Source organism: Ursus maritimus, unplaced genomic scaffold, assembly GCF_017311325.1.
Source record: "Ursus maritimus isolate PB19 unplaced genomic scaffold, ASM1731132v1 scaffold_16, whole genome shotgun sequence".
Taxonomy (NCBI): domain Eukaryota; kingdom Metazoa; phylum Chordata; class Mammalia; order Carnivora; family Ursidae; genus Ursus; species Ursus maritimus.
Window position 1 is genome coordinate 35,462,656 of NW_024424008.1, and position 23,488 is coordinate 35,486,143.

General features: G+C 55.5%; 1 protein-coding gene across 1 annotated transcript in view; it reads left to right on the top strand.

The window, feature by feature from the left end:
• Positions 1 to 23,488, top strand: part of IGSF9B (immunoglobulin superfamily member 9B) — a 47,033-nt gene that overhangs the window by 15,077 nt on the left and 8,468 nt on the right. The window contains exons 4-18 of the mRNA XM_040631013.1: positions 3,316 to 3,467; positions 3,741 to 3,858; positions 5,231 to 5,372; positions 5,692 to 5,837; positions 8,494 to 8,636; positions 8,952 to 9,092; positions 9,176 to 9,292; positions 9,570 to 9,720; positions 10,822 to 10,933; positions 13,306 to 13,481; positions 14,534 to 14,760; positions 15,615 to 15,699; positions 17,917 to 18,078; positions 18,451 to 18,496; positions 19,093 to 20,742. Coding sequence (XP_040486947.1) covers positions 3,316 to 3,467; positions 3,741 to 3,858; positions 5,231 to 5,372; positions 5,692 to 5,837; positions 8,494 to 8,636; positions 8,952 to 9,092; positions 9,176 to 9,292; positions 9,570 to 9,720; positions 10,822 to 10,933; positions 13,306 to 13,481; positions 14,534 to 14,760; positions 15,615 to 15,699; positions 17,917 to 18,078; positions 18,451 to 18,496; positions 19,093 to 20,742 — 3,568 coding nt within the window. The remainder of the gene's footprint in view (positions 1 to 3,315; positions 3,468 to 3,740; positions 3,859 to 5,230; positions 5,373 to 5,691; positions 5,838 to 8,493; positions 8,637 to 8,951; positions 9,093 to 9,175; positions 9,293 to 9,569; positions 9,721 to 10,821; positions 10,934 to 13,305; positions 13,482 to 14,533; positions 14,761 to 15,614; positions 15,700 to 17,916; positions 18,079 to 18,450; positions 18,497 to 19,092; positions 20,743 to 23,488) is intronic.

A 23,488-nucleotide genomic window follows, 5' to 3' on the forward strand; every position in this document is an offset into this window, starting at 1 on the left:
TCAGCTGCTGGCCATCCTCTTTCTCAAGAGAGAAAAAAGACGAAATCAGATGAGTGCGTGGTGGCAGGGAGACAGTGACACAGGAAGGTCCTCAGACTGGAAAATGTGGAGGACCGTGGTAGTTTGAAAGTCCTTGTCGATTCACAACACATCTCGAATCCTGGCTTTTAGTGTTTACATGAGTAACCTGTATACCCTGGGCCTGGAGATCAGGCTGGAGTGCTCCTTGTAAATCTTGTAAATAAAGGGAAGTAACACACACACACACAGACACACCCACACCCACACCCACACCTTGAATGTTTACTCTGTGGCAGGCTCTGGGGACACAGCAGTGGACCCAATCCAGACCTAGCTCTTAAGGAAACTTCCAGAGGCAGTAAGTCTAGGGACAATTGCAATATGGGTTTGGGAGAACAAAGGAGGGAGAGCTTCTCCGAGGGAATGACTCCTGTGCAGAGACCCGACTAGGGAGTTAGCCAGGTGCAGGGGTGGGAGGTGCGGAACAGTATTCCAGGCAGAGGGAACAGCATGCCCAGAAGCCCAGAGGAAGGAGAGTCAGTACATTCAGGGAGGGCGGGCAGGTTGTTCATAGGGAAGTGATGGGCAGAAAAGCTAAGAATGTTCCCCTCTCTGCCCCAGGCTTCAGAACCAGAGCTTACCATAGAATACTTTGCCCTTACCAAGGAGCCTACCTCTCAAATGGGGAGAACAAAGCAGATACCTTTCAAGGTGAGAGAGCTCTCTCCCTTTGTTCCCGCCCTCCCTTCACCCTGAGTTCTGAGTTCCTTCCAGCATAAATATTTCCATTATAGAAGGAAAGAGTCTAGAGTGCCAACATTCCATTGCTTCCAAACTAGAATGTTTAGTGTCAGGCATTTTCTGACAGAGATCACCTTTGGAAAATGAAAGGCCAATGAAAAATTAGAATTACAAATGGTCTCATTCTCCTTCTGTGTGTTCCTAAAGACCAGTTGGGTGGAAACAAACCCAATTATTCCTTTATCACATGTAAAAGACCCAAAAAGCCCAAGCCAAGTGTTGCTTTAGGTTGGTGAATTACTTGGAGGAGAGGCCAGCCTGTTTCTAACCTGCACTATTAATTACAGGGCACTTGTAAAAAAGAATTAAGCCTGGAAATGCAGCTGGCAAGCTAACACCTAATTCTGTAAATAATCGAGAGTCAAACCATTATTTTCCTGAAAACTCGAGATTGTTCAAAGGACTTTCCTGATTAGCACCTAAATAATAAAGTAATTATGTAATTAGTAATTAATTTGTCACTTGAGGACGTAATTTTATTTATTATCTTTTCTTTTAAGCTTGACACCAGAGGTAATGGAGGCTGTGGCTGTATTAACTGTATTTCAAGGGACAGGCTTGGCAAGAGGGGCTCTGTTGGAGATGAGTACACTTCCATTTCAGAAGCTGGGATTTCAGAAACCCCGTATAAGGATTTGGAATGGTTCTTGCCGTCATTTTTATTGAATTCGTTGTTGCATGAGGATTGACGTGCTTGAAGGTGTCCATTGTGTGTGTTTCGTGTGTGATGAAGTATGCTTCTTAATTCACTCAGGATTCACCCTCCCGGTGCCCCCCATGTGCCCACACTGAGCTAAGGGCGTTGGAAATGATTGAAGAGAGTGGTCTTGTCGTAATCTCGCTCCTAGGAAGTTTTGTGTGTTTGAATTCGTGTTGGTCTGTAGGTGTGTGTATGCGTGTATACTAAATTCGTCCGTCCATTCAACAGCTGTTGTGTGCTCTGTTGCATGCCAGGAACTGTGCGAAAAGCTGGGCATGCAGCGGGATTTACAGAAAAGATCTTCGTTCTCAGGGAGAGTCAGTGATCGTTACTTTAAAGAAAATAAAGTGGTCCAAGGAGGTAGAGAATGCTGGAAGTGCTGTCTCACATGGGTTGACCGCTTAAGGCTGAGACGACATTTTAGCAAAGTTTTGAAGGAACCAAAGTAGTGAGGTCTGGATACAGAGAAGACGGCAAATGCAAAGGCCCTGAGGTTGAACGTTCTTGGCACCTTTGAGGAAGCCAAAGACAGCCAGTGTGGCTAGAGCACCGTGAAGGGGGTCTGTGGTAGCAGACAAAGTTGGCAGAGTGAGGGGCAGGCAGGACCAAATCTCAAAGCACTCTGATTTGGTTCTCAGGGCAGTGCTCTCTGGAGAGGTGCCACCCATCTCAGAGCTTCTCGTGGATGCCTCAGAGGTTTCCGGGGAGATGATAATGATAAGAGTAATGGCAAAATAACCAACATTTCACACATACTTACATTACAAGATCCCTTTGACAAACTTTATCTCACTCCTCATGTCAATCCTGGAGGGGGCCAGATTTAGGTAAAGGCCAGAGAGGATGAGTAACGTGCCCAGGGTTACCCAACAAGTGGCAGTCTAGCACTTTAACTTGGTCTTGACCTTTGGGTAACTTGCGATGAGCTAAAAATGTCCTGCCCCAGCCTGGCATTGTGAACTGAACTCCAGGGCCGATGTTCAGCAGCGGGGCCCCTCCTTGTCACTTCAAAAGCACTGACAGTCCTGTGGGTTAAGACTGACCCGATTGCCTCCGCAAGCAGCTCAGAATAACGAGGCGGAGTCTCTTAACAGCTGATGATCCAAACAGGATGGAATTTTAGTCAAAACTCCAATCAATGCAAGTCATGGTGCGGGGATAGCCTGGCATAATCAGAAGAGAATTGAGAAGGGAGTAGCCTGCAGAGTGGGCTGTCTTTCTGCCCAGACGCCAGAAAGGGAGGAAGGTGGATGATTTTCTTTGCAGAATCTGGAAGAGTAAGATTCCTTGTAACCATGGTCTGTGGTCTATGTTAGGCCTAGATGGAGCTCAGATAGCAGACGTCCCGGAAACGTGGGGCCTGGCTGGGCCGGGGTTAAGGAAATAGGCGTATCAGGGATGAGGTGAAAGACTGGGGGATGACGGAGCAGTCTGGAGCTGGTGGCAAGTATGTGCAGGCTGTGAGAGAGCTGTCTTCTTTATTGCTCTGTCCTTAGTACTGAGCATAGTGGCCTCCTTATAGATGCCCAGCAAACATTTGTTTTATTGGTAATTAGCCAAGTACAGTGGGAGAAGTTCAGAATTTGTACCCAGCCAGACTGACTTTGAATTTCAGGGCTCCCCTCCCGCTGTAAGACTCAGGCGCAGAGGATTTTACCTGTCTCCCCCTTCCTTTGTTTTCCCTAGCACCTCGCAGAGGTGCTGTGTGAACACAGCGGGCGTGGTGCCTGGCGTGGGTGGGCGCTGCACGCAGGGCCGCAGCCTGGCTAACCGCACCCTGGGTCTCTCTGCAGCTCCTCCCACCTTTACAGAAACACCCCCCCAGTACATCGAGGCCAAGGAGGGTGGCAGTGTTACCATGACCTGCACAGCTTTTGGGAACCCCAAGCCCATTGTCACCTGGCTCAAGGAGGGGACACTCCTAGGTGCTAGTGGGAAATACCAGGTAAGTGGGGTTCTCCGTTGGGACTGCGGCACTTCTTCTTCCTTGCTCACCTTCCTTTGCCTCCTCCCTTTCCACGGCCACCTCCCACTTCACATGACGGGTGACACTGTGCACAGCATGCAGCCTGGCTCGGGTCTGTTGGAGGGAGATGGAACATGAAACCCCTGGCTCCGTATCCCCCCCAGTGTATGAGCCCCAAGTCCCTCTCCGCCAAGGGATGGCATTGGTGGGGCCCCAGGGTGGGTGCTCAGCTCTCTCTCTTCTTGGCCCCAGGTGAGTGATGGCAGCCTGACGGTGACATCAGTCAGTAGGGAGGACAGAGGCGCCTACACCTGTCGTGCGTACAGCATCCAGGGAGAAGCTGTCCATACCACTCACCTGCTTGTCCAAGGTAAGGGCAGTTTCTCTCCTCTTCGTGCCCCCGACCTTTTGCAGGGATTCCCAGCCATCTGAGCTGCAGTGGGGTTTGCCTAGGGCACGGTTGGCACAGCTGCGGTGGCTGGAGGGATGGGCAGCCCACGAGGAGTGGGGTCGGGCCTCTCCTGAGTATTGTGTGGCTCACAGCCAGAGCTCCCATGGTGGCCTGCTGTGGCCATCACGTGGGTTGGTGGGACGTACCATGTTGAGTTTTGGGTTTCTCTCTCTGTCCAAATAGTGTCCTGCCATGCCTCCATCTTCCCTGGGGGAGGGGACCTCTCTCAGGTTCCAGTGATGGCATCAATAAATAAAGATAGGAATTCAGTCCAAACCTCAGACATTTAAACAACACTGAGGGCATTTGGTAGAGCTGGGGTCTGCCTGGTCAGCACTGGGAAATGCCAGGCTGCCCTGCGTGGGGCCCCAGAGTGCCGCAAAGGGGGCAGCATCCGGGTGGCGGGGTCTCTGTGCTAAGCCCATCCACCCTGGTTGCCTCCCACCCACTGCCTGCTGGAGGAACAGTGAGGGCTGGGGGCGGCTGTCTGGGCTGCCAGGGCTGCTGAGACACATGTTCTTTCTGCCTCCTTCTGACGTGGACCGTTGAGTGGCAGCAGGGGCCAGAGGTCCCTCTGCAGCTTGGAGAAGAGCTGCCCTCTCAGAAGAGAGCCAGGTGACAGCTATGGCCTGTCCGGAAAGCCAGCGCCAGGGAGGGCTGGGATTTCGCCCCCTGTTGACTCTGCTTGCCCCCTGCCTCCTTGCCCCCAGTCTGCCCTCCTGACCTCTGGCTGATAAGCAGCAGAAGCCTCTTAACTCCAGAGGCCAGATCATTCCTTGCTCTGGATTGAAGAGAGTGGCCTTTGTCCCTCCTGCTTGTCCCCTGCTTGGGGTCTGCTGGAGAGAGGGATGGGCAGGAATGGGGGTGCGTGCGTGCGTGTGTGTGTATGTGTGTGTGTTTGTGTGTGTGTGTGTATGTGTTTGTGTGTGTGTGTGGCGGGTTAGATGGCCGTGTGTGCATGGAGGTGGGGTACAGGTATATGCCAAGAAGCATGTCTGCAGCGGGCTCCAGGGTCTGGGGCATCCCGTGACCACACCCCAGGACCTTTTGCATCTCTGGGACCTGTAAGGAGAGTAAGAACCTGAGCTCTGGCAGCAGCTAGAAGCATCTCTATGACAGCTGCCCAGGGTGTGCTGCTCCCTCTTGGGCCAGTGCTCCCCCCCCGTCAGCTCCCTCGCAGAGTTCTGGGCACCCCTTCCTGAGGCATCTCAGAGCTTCCTGGGAGGTGCCCTGAGCTGTCGCTCTCCCCTCCTGCACCGGGTAAGGTCATGTTTATTTCCTCTTTCCCCAGGGCCTCCCTTCATAGTCTCCCCTCCCGAGAACATCACTGTCAACATATCCCAGGATGCTCTGCTCACCTGCCGGGCAGAGGCGTATCCCGGCAACCTCACCTACACCTGGTATTGGCAGGATGAGAACGTCTACTTCCAGAAGTGAGCATGCTGCCCTGCCCTCTCAGGGGGGTCCCCAGCCACCAGGCCTCCCAGGGGAAAGGCCTTTGAGCAGGGGCTGCCCCAGGCTGCCCTTGGGCTCTGAGAGCTTGTGGAGGGGTGGTCCGGTCTGTGCCACGTGCAAGGCCAGTGTCTGCACAGAGCGGCCTTGAAGGGGGCCAGGAGCGTGAGGAAGTGCTGGGTCTCCTTGCCTCATTCACAGGGTGAGGGGACTCCTTGCTGCCTTGCTCTTCGGTGTCGCGGAAGACCCTCTTCCCTCCGTGCCAACCCCGCCCCTCCTTGTCTCCTTGTGTGTTTGCAGCGACCTGAAGTTGAGAGTGCGGATCCTGATTGATGGGACTCTGATCATCTTCCGGGTAAAGCCTGAGGATGCGGGGAAGTACACCTGCGTCCCTAGCAACAGCCTGGGCCGCTCCCCCTCTGCCTCAGCGTACTTAACTGTGCAGTGTGAGTAGGGGCGAGGCAGAGCTACGCATGGTAGGGGTTCCAGAGGAGGCAGGCCTCGTTAGCTGTGCCGGAGGCTGAAGGACAGCAAGAGAGCGAGGGCCATTTGAGGGCATGTGGGCAGAGGAATGGCAGGAAGCAGGGACGGCCCGACAGGAGGCCAAGACCTGGACTGGTCAGTTGAGGTGGAACTCACACTTGCTGGGCGCCTTCTGTGGGCCACACATCGCTACACGTGTTAGCTGACTCATTCCGTCAGCCAAGCTTACGTTGGAGTCAAGGACCTGCAGACCTTCTGAGCAGTTGTCCGTGCGTTGAATGCTAGCCAGCCCCTCTCTCTGGACCACGAACAAGATGCTGTCTGGTGCTTTTACTCCCTCAGGGATGTGAGGGAGGGTAGGTGACGCTGATGCCGGGTGAGAGTTCCTGCCCGCCCTACGCCTTCCCCCACTGCGGACGAGCGGGTGGGGCGAGGGGGACAGAGCCCCCTTCTGGGGTGACTTGATCTAGTTCTGCCAACGCTTGGCTCCCTGTTGGTTCTCCTTGCTCTTCTCTAGGGCTGCCAGAGATCCAAACGGATGAGCCGCTCCTCACGCCGGAACAATCGAGGGCTTTTGTGCAAGCACAATAATTCAGTTTGCTAATCTTGACTCCGTCAGCATAGTCAATGCTTTCCCACCCCCTGGCAAGCTGATCATTGTGAGAATGAGAGAGAAAGATGAGTAATGAGGATTAATTTCTTCCTTTTGATTTGTGCATGGCCCTGTCACTCAAACAACAAAGGCGCTGCGTTGTTACTGTAGGTGACAGGCTCTCCATCACTTGAGGGCTGGTGTGGGAGAGCCGCTCGCCCCCAAGGGCATGCAGCAGCAGGGTGAGAAGGTGAGCAGTCTGGAGATGCCTGGGTCAGCATTTGAGCTGAGAACAAGCAGAAGAACAGTCGTGACCCCAGGAGGTGGGGCTGTCTCCGAAGCCACTCTGCAGAGCTGGGTGTTTGCCCTTGTCTCCTGTTGAATGGGCGCTGGGGTGTCGGAGCCAGGATGGACCTTGGAGCCCCGCTCAGCTGCTAACCTCACATTCTCATCATTTTCTTCTCGATGCAGTAACTTTGCGGCGGCGACAAAGGCGACATTTCACCATTTCCACTGTTGTCAACTTAAAAGGGCTTTCAGCACGCTACATTAGGGGTCCCCAGTTTTGAAAGGCTATGAGGCCCAAGAAAAACGATGTGATGTGACCCAGGACCTCAGGCCTGTCCTGCCCAGACCTGCAGTAGGAAAAATCTGGTCAAGAAGCTATTTGCACGTGACTTAGCTTGTGCCCCAAGCTGTGCTAGGTGTGAAGGGGCCTGGGGAAGGGAAGAGCCCGCTTGGAGTAGCATCTCGTCTGGCTATGTCACTTGGGCAAGAAGGTGGCAGTGGCAGAGGGGAGAGCCAACAGGGGTGGTCTTCAGAAGGATGATGAACTTACCAGGACTAAGCCCCCCATCCGTGAAGCCATGGGCCATTTTTCTGCCGAGAGGGGTGTGTGGTTTCCCCATCTCTCCCCAGTACCATCACCCACTCCCACTTGTCCTTTTTTACCTCCTTGTTGCCTTCAAAGAGAATCCGGGGGGTGAGATTTTCAGGTGGGTGAGACAAGGATCTTTATTTCTGCTAAAAAGCAGTGTTCAGAGTATTTCCCATTCATAAACCCTTTGAAAATCTTGGAGGAAAAAAAAAAAACTCTACATACAAAAGTAGGAAGCTATGTCTAAATATATAACTCGGCCTGGTATTTATGTAATGCTGTTCTCTGAAGAGCTCCAAATGCTTAAAAGATACCAGCTCATTCATCCTCACTGCCTCACTGGAAGTTCTGGATCTTTCTCCTTGGTAGCCCTCAGGGGAAACGGGGGGAATCGAAAGGTGATGAGTCACCCACATCACAGGATGTGCTGTTCCTGCTGCTCTCCTGAGACCTAAACTTTCATCCGTTCTGTGGCCAAGGTTGAGTCTGCATTCCAACCGCAGAGGGGAAACTGAGGCTTGAGGGGGGCTGGGCAACTAGCACAATGGAGAGGAGAGAAAAGAACCACGGGTGGTCATGCCTCTGAACACCTTATACATAGAACTGACGTTCCTCTTCTGGCTTATGATGAGGACTGAGAGCGGCTTGCTGTCCAAGAGAGACTTGGGATAAGCAAGTTGATGGAGGGTGTGGTTAAACGTTGACTTGGAGTTTGGAGTCTAGGGCCTGGAGATACGATGTCCTTGTTCTGCTTGTTCTGCAACTCATTCCATGCGTAGAAGCGTTTGAGGAGTGCCATGGAGCGCAGCAGGCCAAAACATGCCTTTGTTCTGAAGAATGCAGTCGGCAGGACAGACAAAAGCAGCCTGCAGGTTGCGCTGCATTGGGGCAGCCCATTGTGGCCTCTGGGGTTTGTCTGTCTTGTTCCTTGTGGTGGTCCCAGCACCTGGCACTGTTGTGAGCACCGAGGACACCGTCACGCAGAGTTTACTGAATGGGTGGGTGGGTGTGAATGGCAGTTCCTCAGAGACGGGGTGTCCGTAGGAGACCCCGGGGGTGTGTGTGGGGTCTTGGTCCCCTGCCCAGAGTTCTCACTCCTTGACTTCCCTCATGCCTTTCTTCTCTCTCACCCCACGCAACCCCTCTGCAGACCCAGCCCGTGTCCTCAACATGCCCCCCGTCATCTACGTGCCCGTGGGAATTCACGGCTATATCCGATGCCCTGTGGATGCAGAGCCACCGGCCACCGTGGTCAAGTGGAATAAGGATGGCCGCCCCCTGCAGGTTGAGAAGGTGCTAGAGCGATGCATGTGGGGTCACAGGGAGACACACTCTCCTTCGCTGAGATGCTGCCTCTGAGGGTCTGGGTCCCTGCCAGGACTCCTCCACTCCCCACCAGAAGTTTCTGGGGGAAGGAGAGCGGCTTCCTGTGGGGGCCTGCTGTCTGGTAGAGCTTTTGCCATTCTCCCAGGGCACTAGGCAGCCCCCGGCCCAGGCTAGCTGCTGCTCTGCTCAGGTCTGGCCTTGCGGGGGCCGGGACCCGGGGGCCGGGACCGAACTTCTGCCCCCTGACTGTTGCTCCCCACTCTGCTGTCTGTGCTCCGGCAGAACCTGGGTTGGACCTTGATGGAGGATGGCTCCATTCGGATCGAGGAGGCCACAGAGGAGGCCCTTGGCACTTACACCTGTGTGCCTTACAACACCTTGGGGACCATGGGCCAGTCTGCTCCCGCACGGCTTGTCCTGAAGGTGAGGCCTGGGGCTGAGAGTGGCCCCCGTGGGAGTGGGCACCCGAAACGCTCGACTTCATGGCTTTGCTATGCTCTCCCTAGGACCCCCCGTATTTTACGGTGCTACCAGGCTGGGAATATAGGCAAGAGGCCGGCCGGGAGCTGCTCATTCCCTGCGCTGCTGCAGGGGACCCTTTCCCTGTCATCACATGGAGAAAGGTACCTCTGGGTTCTGGAGCTCCTGGGAAGTGTGGCGGATGGGCAAGACCTCTAGTGGCTCTGTTCTGACAGGGCCAGGTGCTGAGTAGCGGGGCTGACTAGAGGGATGGGCCCTCTAGAGGAGGGGCGGTGGTGGGTGCAGGCGAGTGTTTGGGTTCTGCTCTCTTTCTGTTCTGGGACTTCTGACATGTTGGTGGCTTCTCTTCTTCCCTGTCGACCTGGTTCCTCCCCTGCCGCCCCGCTCCTGCCTTCCTCTTTGCCCCCTTGTTTGGCTAAGGTAGGGAAGCCCAGCAGAAGCAAGCACAATGCCCTGCCCAGCGGGAGTCTCCAGTTCCGAGCCCTGAGTAAGGAGGACCACGGGGAGTGGGAGTGCATCGCCACCAACGTGGTCACCAGCATCACTGCCAGTACCCACCTGACCGTCATCGGTATGGGGGCTGTGGGCAGGAGGGCTGTGGTCTGGGTGCTGGGCACTGTCCACCCTTTCTGGGCGTCTTTCCTGAATCAGCCCACCCCTGAACCCAGAGCCTGCCCCGTGTAGCCCTAGCCCTCTGTAGACTCTGCAACAGGGAAGGTGACATAGCTTCTGTCCCTGGGAGATCTTTTTCTGGCAGAATGTACCCAGGAGCACCGCCACACAGAAATGGGGCAGGGGCGTGGGCAGGAGCAATTGCTCAGAGGTCTGTGTCTAGGGCCTAGGAGGGGAGCTGGAAGAACAGAATGAGGGGGATCTGAGAGGCACGCGTGTGCTGAGCTCCATAGGCTGGGCTTGGCATGGAGGTTCCTGGCGTTCCCATTTCCTGGGGTGCCAGGCATTATGTTTCCACTTCTGCCTGACCTGTGTGCCTAAGACCTCAGCATGTACCGTGGTAGCCTGCCCCTCTGGGGATGGACAGCTGGTTGTAACAGTGGCCAGCACTTCGAGTGTTTGCCACCAGTTTTAGGCTCTGTACCAAGTGGTGCCCCATCGTTTATAACCTATGAGGCGAGAGCTGCTAAGTCCCCAGCGTACATCCATTAGAAACCAAGGCTGGCGTGGATCGCACGCCTCACCGAGCATCGCATCGCTAATGAGTGTTGGGTCCAGGACTCGAACCCAAGATGAAGTTCGTAACAGTTGTGTTGTGCTGCCTCTCACTGTGATGTTCGGGTGGAATATGGCTATCTCATGAGGCCAGAGAACTTTACAGGACAGGGGCTTTTTGGCTTTGCCTGTGACCTTAAGGGAGAGCGTCTCTGTGTTTGCCAGGTAAGCACAGGACTGTGGCCTGGGGTGACGAACGTTGTGGTTTCCCTTTGGCCATAGTCCTGGTGCTCATGCCGTGTCTTGCTAGAAGGGCTGGACGGCACAGGGGGGACGGGTTTTCTCGTGCAGCCCTGCTGCTCAGGGCGTCCGCTCCTCAGAGCGTCCCTGTCCCCGAGCGCTGCACTCGGGGCACTGCATTTTGGTACTGCGCAGTGCCACTGTGGGTGCCCAGCCCACTGGGCCCAGCTCATTTCAGTCTGAGAGGACTTCACTTGGTCTCCAGGCACCAGCCCCCATGCCCCGGGCAGTGTCCGGGTCCAGGTCTCCATGACAACTGCCAACGTGTCCTGGGAGCCAGGCTATGATGGAGGATTCGAGCAGACATTCTCAGTTTGGTACGGACCTCTGTGAGTCACCCCCGCATGCTTTGCTCTCTGCTTCTCCCTCCCCCAACCCCCGACTTCAGTCAGTCCCTGGGGTGGGTGGACGTTATGAGAAGGCTGTGGTTCTTCGCGTGCTAGACCTCCAGGCAGTGAGGTGTGTGGACGCAGTGGCTAGGTCTTGTGGGGGAGGGGTGTGTCTGTCTGAGGGATTCCGGACGTTCTGCATTCCCAGCCTGCAGGGTTTGGGATGCCAGTTCAGGTTGTTGCCTGAAGTGACCATCACCCTCTGCGGCTCTTTCCCCAGCTTATCTCACGACCCCTTTTTGTGTCCTTGGTTCATGCTTCTTTTAGGTCCCTCTGTCCTCTGGAGTCTGGAAGTGACTCCTCATCTTCAAGGGCGTTGTGAAACAGCCCAGCCGGAAGCCTGGAGTCTGATTTTTTTCTGCCACTTCCCCAGTGGTTCCAGAAACCGATTTGAAGTGGTGCTTGCCTTCTGGCCTTGTCCTCAGCATCTCCATTTTCTCTAGGACCCCGTGTCTCTATTGTGTTTCTATCTCTGCTGTTAATTTGACCAGATGTAGTGATTTGAGATCTTTGCCTAAGCCTTGGGGTGGGTAAGGGATCTCAAAGATGTACAAATCAGGCTGAGGTCAGGAGGCCCAGAAAAGGTGGAGAAATGAGCCATAGCTGACCTCCTTCCCATTCCCCAAGGATATCTCTCCCCACACATTCCTATCCTGAGCCAGGAGCTGGCCACCTGCAGCGTGGGACATCCTTGTGCAGGAAGGATGAGTCCTCCCACTTCCTCCTTTTCAGACCAGCCGCATCTGGGTGTGTATTCCCAGTCAGGCGCACCCAGAGCCTGGGAAGGAGGAAATGTCCCTGCAGAGGGCAACTCGTGGAGAGTCAGGGCGAGCCCCTGATACATTTCTCCACAGCAAGGGAGGTTGAGAGGAAGCTGCCCTCTTTCCCATCATGGTGATTTGGTGGATATGTCCTGAATATCCTAGGGGTTTGGAGTTCTGGATAGACACCCTGGACCTTGATGGTGAGCGTGGGGAGCTCTCTGAGTTGCAACCAGAACATCCTCCAACCCTTATCTCTGGTCCTCCAGAGGTGGGGGGGATGGCGGCCTGGCGAAAGAAGGGGTGCTCCTGACAGCGCTGTCAGGTGACCAGTGCAAGAATCATGGTGCTGCCAGTGGCTGTGTGTCCAGGGAAGGGTGTTTGGCACGGCCGGGCCATCTCTGGGGACGTCGAGGTGGCAGGTGTGGGCATAGATTGGGGTTCCCCTCACTGCTTGCGGTCCTGCTCCACGCTGCTGCTCATTTGCACCGCTTTATTACACTTTGCTCACTTGCTTGGTGCCCGGGGCCGGGGTGGGGGGTATGGGTGGTTGCAAAGTCTGGGGAGGTCTCCTTCCCTGCTCTCATCCGGATTGCCTCTGACGCTCCCAGTACTGACTCAGACATTTGGCACTAGCTTCCTTTTGCTGTGCTTTCTGCTGCCTCAGCTCAAACTCCTGAGCATTCATGGTAGTGAGCCTTTAAACATAGAGGGAACCCGGTGGGCGGGCGTCCCCGAAGTTGTAGCTCAGGGCTGCAAGAAGAAAGCGGCCCAGGGTCTCAGTCCCATAGGATGATGTCTCCTCCCCGTGGTGAAGTGGGGCACTGCACCTGTAGACCGCCGGCTTCATTGCCAACGGAGAGTTAGGTGGGCGGTATAGAACAAGGCCTACCCTTCACTCCTAGTTCCAGGGTTCTCCACACACAGCGTGACCTTCCCCTTGATGGTGAGTTCTAACCATTAAGGACTTAAGGATCCTGGTCCTCACTGTGGGGAAACCCCTGGTTATTTTTGTCATATACCCTAGACTTCCTCAGATGACTCAAAGCGGGTTGGGCTGAATGAGCCCTCTGGGTTACTTGACGTCCCACTTTTGGCTGTGCCGGGAAGGGTGTGCAGCTCAGGTCACCTGGGTTCTTTCCCTCGTCTGCCGTTGCTGAGTTGCTCATTCTCACTTTCCCACGAGGGTTCCTGCCTTGCTTCTCATGTCCTGACTCTCTCAAGGCAGAGCCATTCTCAGGGTTGTGACCAGGGTGAGATTCTCCCAAAATTCACTTGGTAGTTTGACCAGGACCTTGAGTGTCATTTATACCTAAGGGCTCCTCTTAGCAGAGGAGGTACCAGCAGTGGCTGATGACCTGGGACAGCCGAAGTTGGGTAGGTCAGCCCACCTTCGTCATTACCTCTTTCTGTCCTGAAGCCTGGGAAGGCCAGGTCTGCCCACCGCCACCTCTTTGAGGAACTTGCATGCACTCTCGCATCTCCAGTGTAACCCACCCCACCCCCTTGTCCCCGATCCTCTCTCTTTCTTTTGGCCAGGATGAAGCGGGCACAGTTTGGGCCCCATGACTGGCTGTCTTTGCCAGTGCCACCGGGACCCAGCTGGTTGCTAGTGGATGCCCTGGAGCCTGAGACAGCATACCAGTTCAGCGTCCTGGCCCAGAACAAGCTGGGAACGAGCGCCTTCAGTGAGGTGGTCACTGTGAACACTTTAGGTGAGGGCCCCAGGCTGGGATGTCTTGGGGGTATTTCCTGGAGGAGCTGGGTAAAGACGGTAATGGCGGTGATGGTCTACCAGCTAACTTTACTGCTTACTATGTGCCAGGCGCCTTCCTACATACTTTACATAATCATATCATTTGCTCTCAGAGGAAGGACTTGTCATGCTATTCTGTGGCGTTTGCCTGGACCATAGTGCCTTGTCCCACGTCAGAGCACTTTTGGCCAGATTCCTGTTAAGGAAGAGGCTTGACATTGATCCTTCCTTGTTAAGCCACATGTCTGTATCTTCCTGTGGCTTCACAGGGCAGGCTGGGAATCCGTCCTCCTTCTGTGCTCTTGCCTCTTGCCGATTCTTTCCTCTGGTCCTTGGCCTCATTTGGTGGCAGGCATGTGGCCAGTTCTCCCTGTCGAATCGTCTAGTCATGCCAGCTCTTCCTTCCTGGACCCAGTGGCTCACTCCATCCCACCCCAGAGCAGCTGTGAAGAAGTGGCACCCCGCCGGCCTATTCCTGGATCCTTTACTGCCACCGAGAGGTGCAGCAGTGATGGGATGCTTACCCCAGCTCTGGAACTTTCCTCCCTGGCCCTTGTTTTCCCACGTGGGCCAAGAAGGCAATTGAGAGCAGACAGTGAGCTCTGGAAAGACATTCCTACTTCCTTAGAAGAGAACATAAGATACATTTTGTAGTATCTTTTTAAAGATATTATCTTATTTAAAAGATTACATTTAATTCTTCTATCTTCCTCCCATGGTTCCCCTTTGTTAGCTTTTTTGCTTTTTTTTCCCTTTCCTTTCGAGGGACTCCATTCCCTCATCTATGCTTTTAGAAGTGCTCAGAAAGTAGAATCCCATGGGCCACTTCCCTTGGGTGAAGAGAGCTCTTTTATGTGACAGTCTTGTCCCTGAAATGACTCATGCATGGGAATGTGACACATTCTGAGGGACACATGCTGAGCCGGAAGACAGCATGTAGGGAGGTGAGGGAGCATTGACCTCAGCACCGCCATATACCTTCTCTCTCTCTCTCTCCCCTCTGTGCGGCAGCATTCCCTATCACAACTCCAGAACCCCTGGTGCTGGTTACCCCACCAAGGTGCCTCACAGCCAACCGGACCCAGCAGGGTGTGCTCCTGTCTTGGCTCCCCCCTGCCAATCACAGCTTTCCCATTGACCGCTACATCATGGAATACCGTGTCGGGGAGCACTGGGAGACGTTAGATGCTGCCATCCCAGGCACTGATGGAGACTTCTTTGCCAAGGATCTGTCACAGGTGAGGTGCCGAGCTTTTCTCTGCTGCTGTTCCCAAATTCTGGATGTGACATGAGTCTCTGGAGTGACCCAAGTCAGGTGTACGAGGCCCAGCCATGTACTGCTCCCCCCCCCGCTCCCCGCCACACCAATTCCTTTATTCTCAGACCTGCTACCAAGGTCTGGGATCTTCAGGTCATGGCAACTGAGGTCCCACAGACTCAGGACCATGTGTGGCAGCACGGACTTTTATTGCCATGAGGGCTTTTTCCACATATGGACATAAGCCGGGGCAGGGCAGGTGAGGAGTCCTGAATGTGTAACTAGACAGTGACCTCACTCCCTGCTAGGAGTCTAACTTGGGCTGGGCGAAGGATTTCCCAGAAGGATAGTCTTCTAGCTTTGCCCAGGGAAGGACCCCTGCTTTAACAATTTAGAGTCCCCGGAGGAAGATACGTTATTTTTTTTCCCCAGCTGCCCCCCGCCCACCTTTGAACCTTGATGTCTCTCTAGCTGGAGAGAGGAAGCAGCTTATTTCATGGATACAGACAATCTCATCTATCTTTCTGTCTTCCTTCCCTGAACACTCATGTAGTGGTAAACTGGCTCATGGGGGCTCCTGCTTTCAGTGACCTCACAGTTGTAGATCGAAATCTGCCACGGTGGGAGTATTTTTACCACGGAAATTGGCAAATGCTAGAAATCAGGACTTTTTTTTTTAACTGAGAGCTGGTTGTTCATCACTTCCAGTGTGCCACTGTTTTGGGTACCCTGTTCCATGAGAGATCATTGCAGCGTGAGTGGGGGAGGGTCAGTGGTGGGTTAGTGGCTGTCTCAGGTCCCTAGACTGACAGGGTCTTGTCCCGGGGGCTGTAGGACACCTGGTACGAATTCCGGGTTCTGGCCGTCATGCAGGATCTGATCAGCGAGCCCAGCAACATCGCCGGCGTCTCCAGCACAGGTACTTGGTGGTGGTGGTGGTGGGGATGTTGTCTTACAACTGTGGGACATAAGAGCCATGTGGATGTCCTTTGCAAGATAGCTAATATGGGGAGGGTGGCTGAGGTGGAAACAACGAGAGCTCTGGTGGAAACTGAGTCACAGCATTTCTTAAGGCCCTCCGAGCCATCCTTCTGCTTCCACGATGGACAGAATTTCTCCAACTAAAGAGCTGTATTTATGACACTTTCTATAAGATAGCCGCAGGAAGAAATGTAGCCAGTCTTCTCATGATAGTAGTCAAAAAGAACTTGATTTAAGTTCTTTTGCTCTAAAATCCCTGTTTCCTCCAGTGCTGTCCTCTGTAATGGACTGGGGCGGTGAATTAGAGAGACAACAGGTCAGCACATATTTGTTGAAAGCCTATTATAAGACTGCTTTATAATTATGGTGGTTTTATTTGGAAAATTGCTGTTTGGTGTTGTTTCCTCCACTCCTTCGTCTCCCTAGATTTTTTTCAGGCTAAATAAAGCCAACTCCCTAGCATTTTCCCCATTTATCTTCCTTTCCCTTGGCTCTGGTCCCATTTCTACACATCTTTCTCTAGCTACAGTTCCTGAAACATAGCAGAGCCCCTCCCTTGCCCAGTGACGTGACTCCCCCTTGGTATGGGAAGAGGCTTTTGCTTAGTGATTAAGCAATGGCACCATTTCCGTGGGCACTGCTCACACAAGGACCTCTGGGGCTAGTTGGCAAGGAGCTTGGCCAAGAAACTCATGCAGCCGGACTCCCAGAGCTACAGAAGCACCAGGGCAGGCAGACTTGGGGAAGGAGAGGGGAGGACCCAAGTGGTACTAGAGCACTGGGGGCTGTGGGGTGTGACTTCTGCCTCATGTTAGACACTGTGGCACCATGGGCTTTCTTTTCTTTTCTTTTCTTTTCTTTTCTTTATTTATGTATTTATTTGACAGAGAGAGACAGCCAGCGAGAGAGGGAACACTCCTTCCTTCCTCCCTCCCTCCCTCCCTCCCTCCCTCCCTACAAAATACCCTGTCTTGGCTTGCCTCCAGGGAGGGGGCTCCAAGAGTTGGAGGAGCAGGGAACAGAGCTTGCAGCCAGAATAGAAGACTTGAGTGTTTTCATCAGTGAACCGTTCTGTGTTCAGTGGCTTTAATGTCTGGCACCCGAAAGGAAGCCCACGTACTGGGAAGACTCCCCATGGGTGAATGAAGGCACAGAGACCTCAGCCCCTCATCTCCAAGCCCCCCATTCCCAAAAGCTGTAGCATTCCTTTTGCCCACTCAACTCAGCGGCGTGATTTGGGTTATTTTCATCCATTGTTATTTTCAGCAGAACGATGGGCTCTGGCCAAATATCTCAGAATCCACGGACTCTAAAGAGTGGCACTTTCTATCGGAACTGACTTTGAAGTGGGGTACAGTAGATGGGGGTCTAGTCTTGGCTCCATTACTAATGAGCTGTATGGATCTGGGCACAAAGTGAGACACTGCTTTACCTGTAAAATGAAATTGGACCTGTGTTGAACGTCCCTGCCAGCTCCAGCATTCTGAACCCGAGATGACCAGGACGTGCTCACCCTCCCTGTAGAAATCGTTTGGCTGTGCTGTAATGACTTAGAAATGGACAGATCTGAATTCTGTAGTCACAGCCTCTTCTCCCTGCTGTCATGCGTTACTGTCCAGGTGCTTCCACAGGACGCTCTCGTCTTGTCGAGACAGCATGGCAGAAGGCAGCAAATCCCCACAGGAGGCCAGAGTTACCGTGTTGTGGTGCAGGCCCTCATAGGCAATATTTATGTTAGCAAGTCACTCAAACTCTGCCCGCGACCGTTTCTTTACCTTAGAGGATGATAGCATGTGCTCTGTCGGCCTCATGTGAGGGTGTGTGGTGGCGTGCGCGAGAGCCCTTTGCAAAAAGCACTAGCCAAGTAGACATCATTATTGAAATTATTACCGCTGTGGGGTCAGATGTGGACGTGGTGCCTTCCTTACGAGCTCTGTAGCCATCCCTTGACTTCTGTAAACTAGTCTCTCTTCTGTCTTCCCCCTCTATCCCAACCTTTTCAAGTGCTAGAGTTGAGCATGGAGCCCGAGCCTTCACACTGTCTGTTCTGCAGAGGTAGGGAAAGATGCTTGGGGGCTAGGTGTCAGAGCAGGTGGGGGCTTTTACAGGAGGGCGGGAAGGAAGGAGCCATGCATGTTCCTTGCACCCCCTGCAGACATCTTCCCACAGCCGGACCTGACTGACGACGGGCTAGCTCGGCCTGTGTTGGCTGGAATCGTAGCTACCATCTGCTTCTTGGCAGCCGCCATCCTGTTCAGCACCCTGGCCGCCTGCTTTGTCAACAAGCAGCGCAAGCGTAAGCTCAAGCGCAAAAAAGGTGGGTGTCTGCCCCCACCACCCCGCTCTACGGGGCCCGGTTTCAAATGCTCCCCGTTGGAAGAGATGGCCCACTTGTAGCATGGGCCCCCTTGAAAATAGGGAAATGGGGTCTTACGGGTAGAACTGCCAGCGGGACTTGATCTAGAAGAGGGAGGAAGGAAGAAGGATGCTGGGGAGGGTGTGATGGAGCCGGAGTGTGAGAGAGGGCAGGTGTCATGGTGGGCACGGGACTCGGGACTGGACCCAAAGATACCTAACATTGGAAGGAGCTGCTCCCCTCGGTGGCTTTGCTCCAGACCCTGTGGACACCTGAGATGAGTTTTGTGTCTCTGGCCTCAGTAGGCTCTCCTCCCCTTCTTCTTCCTTCCAGATCCTCCACTCTCCATCACTCACTGCAGAAAGAGCCTAGAGTCTCCGTAAGTGCCCCCGCTGTTGTGGTGTGTGGACAGAAGGTGGGAGGTGGACACAGTTAGGTGATTTGACCCACTCAGCCCCCAGACAGGTGTTTCTAAACTGTTTGCTGTCCACTGATCTGCACGGTACTTTTAAGTTGTCCGCATTCACACAGGAAGCAGTAGTCTAGACAGTCCAAATTAGTGGATAATCCATTTCTCTTTAGCTTTGGAATGTGTTTCTGTGATTTTTTTTTCCTCCTAGTAGATGTGCCTTTTTAGTGTTTTTCGCTTCAGTTGGTATGAAGATGGGGTTGCATTTCTTGAGCACCTGGGAATGAAGTTAGAGGTGCCACGAGACCGAATGGGGCAGACGGGAGGGACAGGGCGGAATGAAAGTAGAAATGTGGTTATTCATTCAAAAAATGGCCGGCGTACACTTGGACAGTGAAGCGTTGGTCAGAGTATTTTACGTGCAAATATGTAGCCCATCTGCACCCCTTTTTTTGAGTATTATCTTAGGTGTTTGTGGTTGTTCGTTAAGAGGAGAAAAAGAAGTGGAAGAGCAGGCGTCCCCTGCCTCACGCTCCTGCTCCCTCACTCACCCCCCCCCCACACAGCTTGTCATCTGGCAAGGTGAGCCCCGAGAGCATCCGCACGCTACGGGCCCCGTCGGAGTCCTCTGACGACCAAGGCCAGCCAGCAGCCAAGAGGATGCTGAGTCCCACCCGGGAGAAGGAGCTGTCGTTGTACAAGAAGACCAAGAGGGCCATCAGCAGCAAGAAGTACAGCGTGGCCAAGGCTGAGGCCGAGGCCGAGGCCACGACGCCCATTGAGCTCATCAGCAGAGGCCCTGACGGCCGCTTTGTGATGGACCCCTCTGAGATGGAGCCCTCGATGAGGAGCAGACGCATCGAAGGCTTTCCCTTTGCCGAGGAGACGGACATGTACCCTGAGTTCCGCCAGTCGGACGAGGAGAACGAGGACCCGCTGGTGCCCACATCGGTGGCTGCCCTGAAGTCCCAGCTGACCCCTCTGTCATCCAGCCAGGAGTCCTACCTGCCACCACCAGCATACAGCCCTCGGTTCCAGCCCCGTGGGCTGGAGGGCCCCAGCGGCCTGGAAGGTCGGCTCCAGGCCACAGGCCAGGCCAGACCTCCCGCCCCCCGGCCCTTCCACCATGGCCAGTATTATGGGTACCTCAGCAGCAGCAGCCCTGGGGAGGTGGAACCGCCACCCTTCTACATGCCGGAAGTGGGCAGCCCCTTGAGCTCGGTCATGTCCTCCCCACCCCTGCACACTGAGGGGCCTTTCGGCCACCCCACCATTCCTGAGGAGAACGGAGAGAACGCTTCCAACAGCACGCTGCCCTTGACTCAGACACCCACAGGAGGGCGCTCCCCTGAGCCCTGGGGCCGGCCAGAATTCCCCTTTGGGGGACTGGAAACCCCAGCCATGATGTTTCCCCACCAGCTGCACCCCTGTGATGTAGCCGAGAGTCTGCAGCCCAAGGCCTGCCTCCCCCGAGGACTGCCCCCCACCTCCCTGCAGGTGCCCGCGGCCTACCCGGGCATCCTGTCTCTGGAGGCGCCAAAGGGTTGGGCGGGCAAGTCGCCGGGCAGAGGCCCCGCCCCAGTGCCCACCTCTGCTAAGTGGCAGGACAGACCTATGCAACCTCTGGTGAGCCAAGGGCAGCTAAGACATACCAGCCAAGGTATGGGCATACCCGTGTTGCCTTACCCCGAGCCGGCCGAGCCCGGGGGGCACAGCGGCCCCAGCACATTTGGCCTGGACACCCGGTGGTACGAGCCCCAGCCCCGGCCCCGGCCCAGCCCCCGGCAGGCCAGGCGCGCCGAGCCCAGTTTACATCAAGTGGTGCTACAGCCCTCCCGGCTCTCGCCTCTGACCCAAAGCCCCCTCAGCTCCCGCACCGGCTCCCCCGAGCTTGCCGCCCGGGCCCGGCCCCGCCCGGGCCTCCTGCAGCAGGCAGAGATGTCGGAGATCGCCCTGCAGCCGCCGGCCGCTGTCAGCTTCTCTCGAAAGTCCACGCCGTCCACGGGCTCGCCTTCCCAGAGCAGCCGCAGCGGGAGCCCCAGCTACCGGCCCACCATGGGCTTCACCACGCTGGCCACAGGCTACCCTTCCCCTCCGCCGGGCCCTGCAGGGCCTGCGGACAACCTGGATGTGTTTGGACAGACGCCTTCCCCTCGAAGGATGGGGGAGGAACTGCTCAGACCAGAGCCCCCCCCACCGCCATTATCTACTTCAGGGTGAGTGTTTCTCCTGCCCCCCTCCATCTGGTCATCTGCCACCCCCCATTCCTTACCCGCCCTCCGCCCCTTCCGTCAACCCAATGACAGGGCTTGTCTGGACATGCTGCAGCATTCCTTCGGGAGAGTTCTGGTGTTGGCATCAGCAGGGTGTGGTCCTGGGGGTGAGGGTGGGGCTTACCTGCCCAGGTACCCTGCCAGGAGCACGAGGGAGCCTCTCCACCCAGCCCGGAGCTCTCAGGAGGCCCCCAGGGTGTTGGGGAGAGGACACACGCCGGCGGGGGAGGGCGGGTGTGGTGTTTCCAAGTGAGTGGTCACCTCAGTTACTTTTAGAGTGGAGAGCTCTCCACATCCCCGTGATCCTGGCTTTGGGGGTGGTTCCAGGGTTTACCCAGAGACCTCGTATCCAGCCTCCTTTCCTTCCCCAGCCCATCCTCCCTGCTAAGCAGGACCCGGAAGCCTGATTTCCCTGGACCGCCAGGCCTGGGGCTCCTCTTCCCAATCTCCTGCCCGTAGCAGCCTAGTGAGTGGGACCCCCTCCCACAGACGCTCCAGGGGGCACAGCCTGGAGGCTGGGAGCAAAATCTCAGGCCTGTGAACTATGTGCCCGGAGCCATATACCCTACCCCAACCTGTGTGCCTCGCAGGAAGCTGCAGACAGACAGACAGACAGACAGACAAGCTCCTGCGATCAGCCTGCCCGAGAGAGCACACTCTAAACTGTAGCCGCTGGTATTCCAGGTACCAGAGTCGGCCTGGACGCCCGTCTGTGCCTCTCTTTCTCTCGTCTTTCTTCCCCTGCCCCCTCTTCCCTCCTCCTCCCCCTCTCCCTTCCTTCCTCCTCAAGTCTGGCTTTCTTTCTGTCTGTCTTTCTTCCTCCTCCATCTTCTTTGGGTTGGCCCGACTTGCTCCGACGGGCTTGCCACGTCTCCGTAGTGCCTCCCCGGTCCCTCCTGCCCTCCCTCCCTCTCTCTCTTTCTCTCTGGTTCCGTCCTTTGGTCTCTCTTCTTGATGTGGCCGCCTGTGCAGGGGGAGCAGAGTGTTCCAGAAGAGGCTGGCCTGGTGGTAGGCAGGATGGGAGGTGGTTGGAGAGGAGGGAGCCCAGTGCCCTTCCCCTGCCCCATGCACTCCCACCCTCTCTGGTACCTGGAAGCACAGCCTCTCCTCCCACTGCCCCCTGCTCCTGGCAGGTGGAGAAGGTGGAGGAGAGCTCCAGCTAGGACGCCTGGCATGGCACGCCCACGGGCCCGGCCTCTGTCTGTGCAGGCGATGCCGTGCGCCGAGCCCTGTCGTCTGTGCTTCGTGCAGCTCTCATCTGCCTCGTCCATCGTGCCGTCTGGTTCTCTGTCTCTCTCCTCTCCTTCCCCTCACCCCATTCTCTGGCCTCGCTTGTGGTTCTCTGGCCCCTGTGCTCCTCCCCTCCTCCCCTCTGGGTGTGCGTGGGTGGTTCCCCCACGGCCCGTGTTGATAACTGCTTTGTTTCTGATTGATCTCAGCTATCTGGGCAGTGTTGTCGAGACAAGCCTCTCCTCAGCTCAATAGGTAAGGGAGCTCCGCGGCTGGGGCGGGGCGGGGGGTGGACAGGCGGACGGGGCTTTGGCAGGGCCATCGCTTCCTTTACAGGGGAATCCAAACCATGTCCCCTCACCCCCTCTGTGGGCGGCAGCCTCCGCTGCCCTGTACCCCACAGCTTCTGGGTTCCCCACATCATGCTGCTCCAACAGCCTCACCAGGCCGCGCTCGGGCACCGCCTAGCTGCAGCTTCCGACTCCCACCCCACATGCCGAGCCTCTCCCAGAGCCTCCCTGCAGTTTTCCTCACTCAGACCCCTGCTGCCAACACACCCAGGGCCTCCCACAGAAGCCCCCTGGGACCCTGCATGCATCCCACGGGGCCTAGAATGCCTACAATCCGCTTTGCATCTTTGCACTTTGGGAAACATCAGGGCCACACTCAGATCCAGAACCTCCCCCCCTTTTGCCCTGTTTTCCCAGCAGCCTCAGGCATAGTGCCCCCCCTTCCATCCTAGCCCCCCAGAGATTCAGATCTTCCTCTGGGGTTGCTGGTCCCTCACAGTCTTCTTGGGATCTTTCTAATATTCTCAAGGAGCCCAGGGTTGGGATGTGGCCCAGCTCCTTCCCTCAATAGCTGGGTCATCCTCAGGACCAGGTCGCCTGTAGTCCTGTGAGGGCAAGGGCAGGGGAAGGTCACCACTTCCCATGTCCCTTGCCTTCGGTAGCCCATTCTTGGTTGTTACAGGACTGAGATGTGGACCTCGCCCTCAGGCCCAAATTGCTTTCAAGATCCCAATAGTAGCCACTCCTGATCTCCTTGGGTCATAGCTCTAGGGTGTTGGGAGGAGGTCCCCAGGGATAGAGGACAGGCTTCTCCCGGGTAGGAGGAACTCGAGCAGCGAAGCACTGTGCTCCTTCCTCTGCTCTCCACCGAGGTTGGTCCTCTTCTGGCGTTCTTCCAGGTGGAGGTCTCAGGAACGTGGGCATTTTAGAGGGTTGTCAAGTCTCTTACAGAGGCTTAGGTCACCCGAGACTCACGGTCTTCCATGGTGACTAAGATGCTTCTTTTTGCCATGGATGCCATTGCCTGTGCCTCTGGGAACAAGCAGTGTGGGAGCAGGAGAGCTTGCTGGTTTCTCTGGTGAGAAGCATCTGCATCCCTTGCCCACCTAGAAATGTCAAGGGAGGCTGATTATCCTAACTCAGGACTCTAAGCCTCCAGTCAGAAGAGT